This window comes from Lactuca serriola, chromosome 9 (assembly GCF_051521515.1).
Source record: "Lactuca serriola cultivar US96UC23 chromosome 9, Lser_US96UC23_V15, whole genome shotgun sequence".
NCBI lineage: Eukaryota > Viridiplantae > Streptophyta > Magnoliopsida > Asterales > Asteraceae > Lactuca > Lactuca serriola.
Genome location: NC_136416.1, coordinates 40,891,965 through 40,894,374, shown reverse-complemented (window position 1 = coordinate 40,894,374; position 2,410 = coordinate 40,891,965). Strand labels below are relative to the sequence as shown.

The 2,410-nt window shown below is 32.9% G+C and overlaps 1 protein-coding gene across 1 annotated transcript; it reads right to left on the bottom strand.

The window, feature by feature from the left end:
• Positions 1–374: 374 nt before the first annotated feature.
• Positions 375–1,934, bottom strand: LOC145075585 (uncharacterized). Its single transcript, XM_079021780.1, has 4 exons — positions 1,434–1,934; positions 738–1,343; positions 578–664; positions 375–488 (listed from the first exon to the last, which is right to left on the bottom strand). The coding sequence occupies exons 1-4, from the start codon at positions 1,932–1,934 to the stop codon at positions 375–377; spliced, it is 1,308 nt and encodes a 435-aa protein (XP_078877906.1).
• Positions 1,935–2,410: the final 476 nt, after the last annotated feature.

The following is a 2,410-nucleotide window of genomic DNA, read 5'->3' as shown; positions in this document are numbered from 1 at the left end:
CAAGAGGGGAAATTTCTCATGTTGTCAAGATGGAGGAAAACACTCTTCCCCTGTTTTATCATGATTATCAATTTAGGTGTTTGGAATATCAGGGATCTGCATCAAAGTATAACGAAAAAATGAGATACGGAAAGTCATAAATAGCAAAAAACTTTACTTGTCTGCTATTTCAGACATAAAATGTTGTTTGTAATGCTCTATTTCTAATAAATTTACCACATGTTGCCCTCTTTATCCACAAAAAACTTCTAAAACCATGTATAAAGAGAATGTAGATGATCAATACGACAAAAAATCGTTCATGCGTTTCACAAGTCATAAAAAGTTTAAAAATACGAGTAATAAGCTAAAACAGAAACTATAAATCCAAAAATCTAATGTAACATCATGTATGATGTATCATTATAATTTTTCACTTTTGACGTAAAATCAACTTCTTCTGAGTCTCTTCCACCATCTTCAGCGAAAGCAAATTTTGGCACATGACCCTGAGACAGAAAACTATCATTATCAACAACCATAATAGGTGTATTTTGCCTAAAATAAATTGTAAAAGGGATTCAAGTGATGATTTTACCTTTGGTTTCTTCCTATATTGTAATACCCTTAGCCAATCAGTTAAAGCAGATGTCGACATTAGAGATACCTTGAGAAGTAAAAGCGCCTACATAATCAACTTAAATGGTGTCATGCAAAGTGTTTAAATTAAATTAATTACCCAAAGCTAGCTTAATTACCTCTTCTTCACCAATGTATAGATCAAGAAACTCCATATCGGGAATAGGGACACCAGGTGCATTAAAGTTTGAAATTGTAGCTATCGATTGAGAAGCTGTTACTTTCAAATCATCAGAAACTATGAATGTTGCTTGTTCTTTAAGGAATCGACCTGGGCGTATATTATCTTCATAAATCGGAAGCAAGTCAGTGACACAAAGGTAATTAGTTGCTAATTTGGGACAAAGTAACATGCTCTTCACATCCTCAGATTTCAAGAATTTTCTTTCTCCCAAACTTGAAATACTATTGTAAAGATTACTTATACCCAATATTGGAGATGAAGCAATATCCTTTGTTAAAAGTTCATACGCACCCAACGGGATTGTTAGGAAGCTAAAAAGAAGTTCCACAAAACGATTCTCCACTTGTGCACATAATACCTTCTTCTTCGATTTTTGTAAAAGTAATTTTACTGTTGTCTGGGTAAAGTTACCCGACATGAAAGGTGAATAATTACATGGTGTAGAGTATGTGGACAATGATGAACATGACTTCCTTCCCCCAAACACCAGGTTTGTCAAAGGATTATTTGTCAGTAATGACCACTTGAGTAGATGCGAGAACTGAAATAAAAATAATATGAAAGCGATATTATATAAAATTAACGATAAATGTTGATATATATATATAACCAAAACCAAAAGCATATATACCTCTTTTAAGCCAAAATATATAGTTTTTTCATGTAATAAATCAATGGATTCAACACCAAGAGAATTAAGGAGTGCAATGCTTGTGTCCATCACGAGAGGTAGGATATTGAGATCGTCTGTAATGACGAATCTACCCTTCTTTTTGAAAAGGATTGCATCAGGCTGATAAGGGATTGACTTTGTTCCATTTAGATTTACTTTAAGCTTCTCGCAAACATTAGCAGATGAATTCATTGGATTAAGTAGGCAATCCTTATACCAGTATTTAAAGAAAAGTTTTTTATTTAAATTTTGGACACTTTCATATAGAGAAGTCAAGCTTCCAACTTTTATATCCTTGGAGTTGAGGCTTGCGATTCTTCCAAGAGGCAAAGTGAGAAAACTGAAGAGGATTTCCACAAAGTCTTCCTCAGCTTCTGCAAACATCACCTTTTTCTTCTTTTCATCAATAAATACTTTCAGTTGAACTGAATTTGCACTCTTTTCGGCAACATTTCCCATCGTCCCTGATCAGCTTCACTATATAAAAATAGAGTTGAAAAATCATACTTTTCACAATTATCAATGAATTACTAATTTTAATGTAACCTGATATAATCCTGGTCCTTCTGTATATCTTTTTGAGTGCTTTAATTTAAACTTACAAGAAAAAATTCGAAAAAAAAACTTCCTTATGACCCAGCTACTTTTCTCATAAGACATCACTGGATGAATATTCTCCCATTGAACTTGTTTTGTGCTTCTCTTTGTCTAATAATTTTGTTAACAGTAAATATTAAAACTAACAAATGCTACTATCCACTTCCAGAAACAATTGTTTGAGAGTGAATGTGATGCTTACAAAGACACTACAAAAATCGATTTTTGGGTCGTCCATCATTATAGAAATCTTAAGCCCTCAAATATATAATAAATTCATCAGTTTTATGATCATGGTCGAATCAAGCTGCTAGCTACGTCAATCTAATCCTAACTTG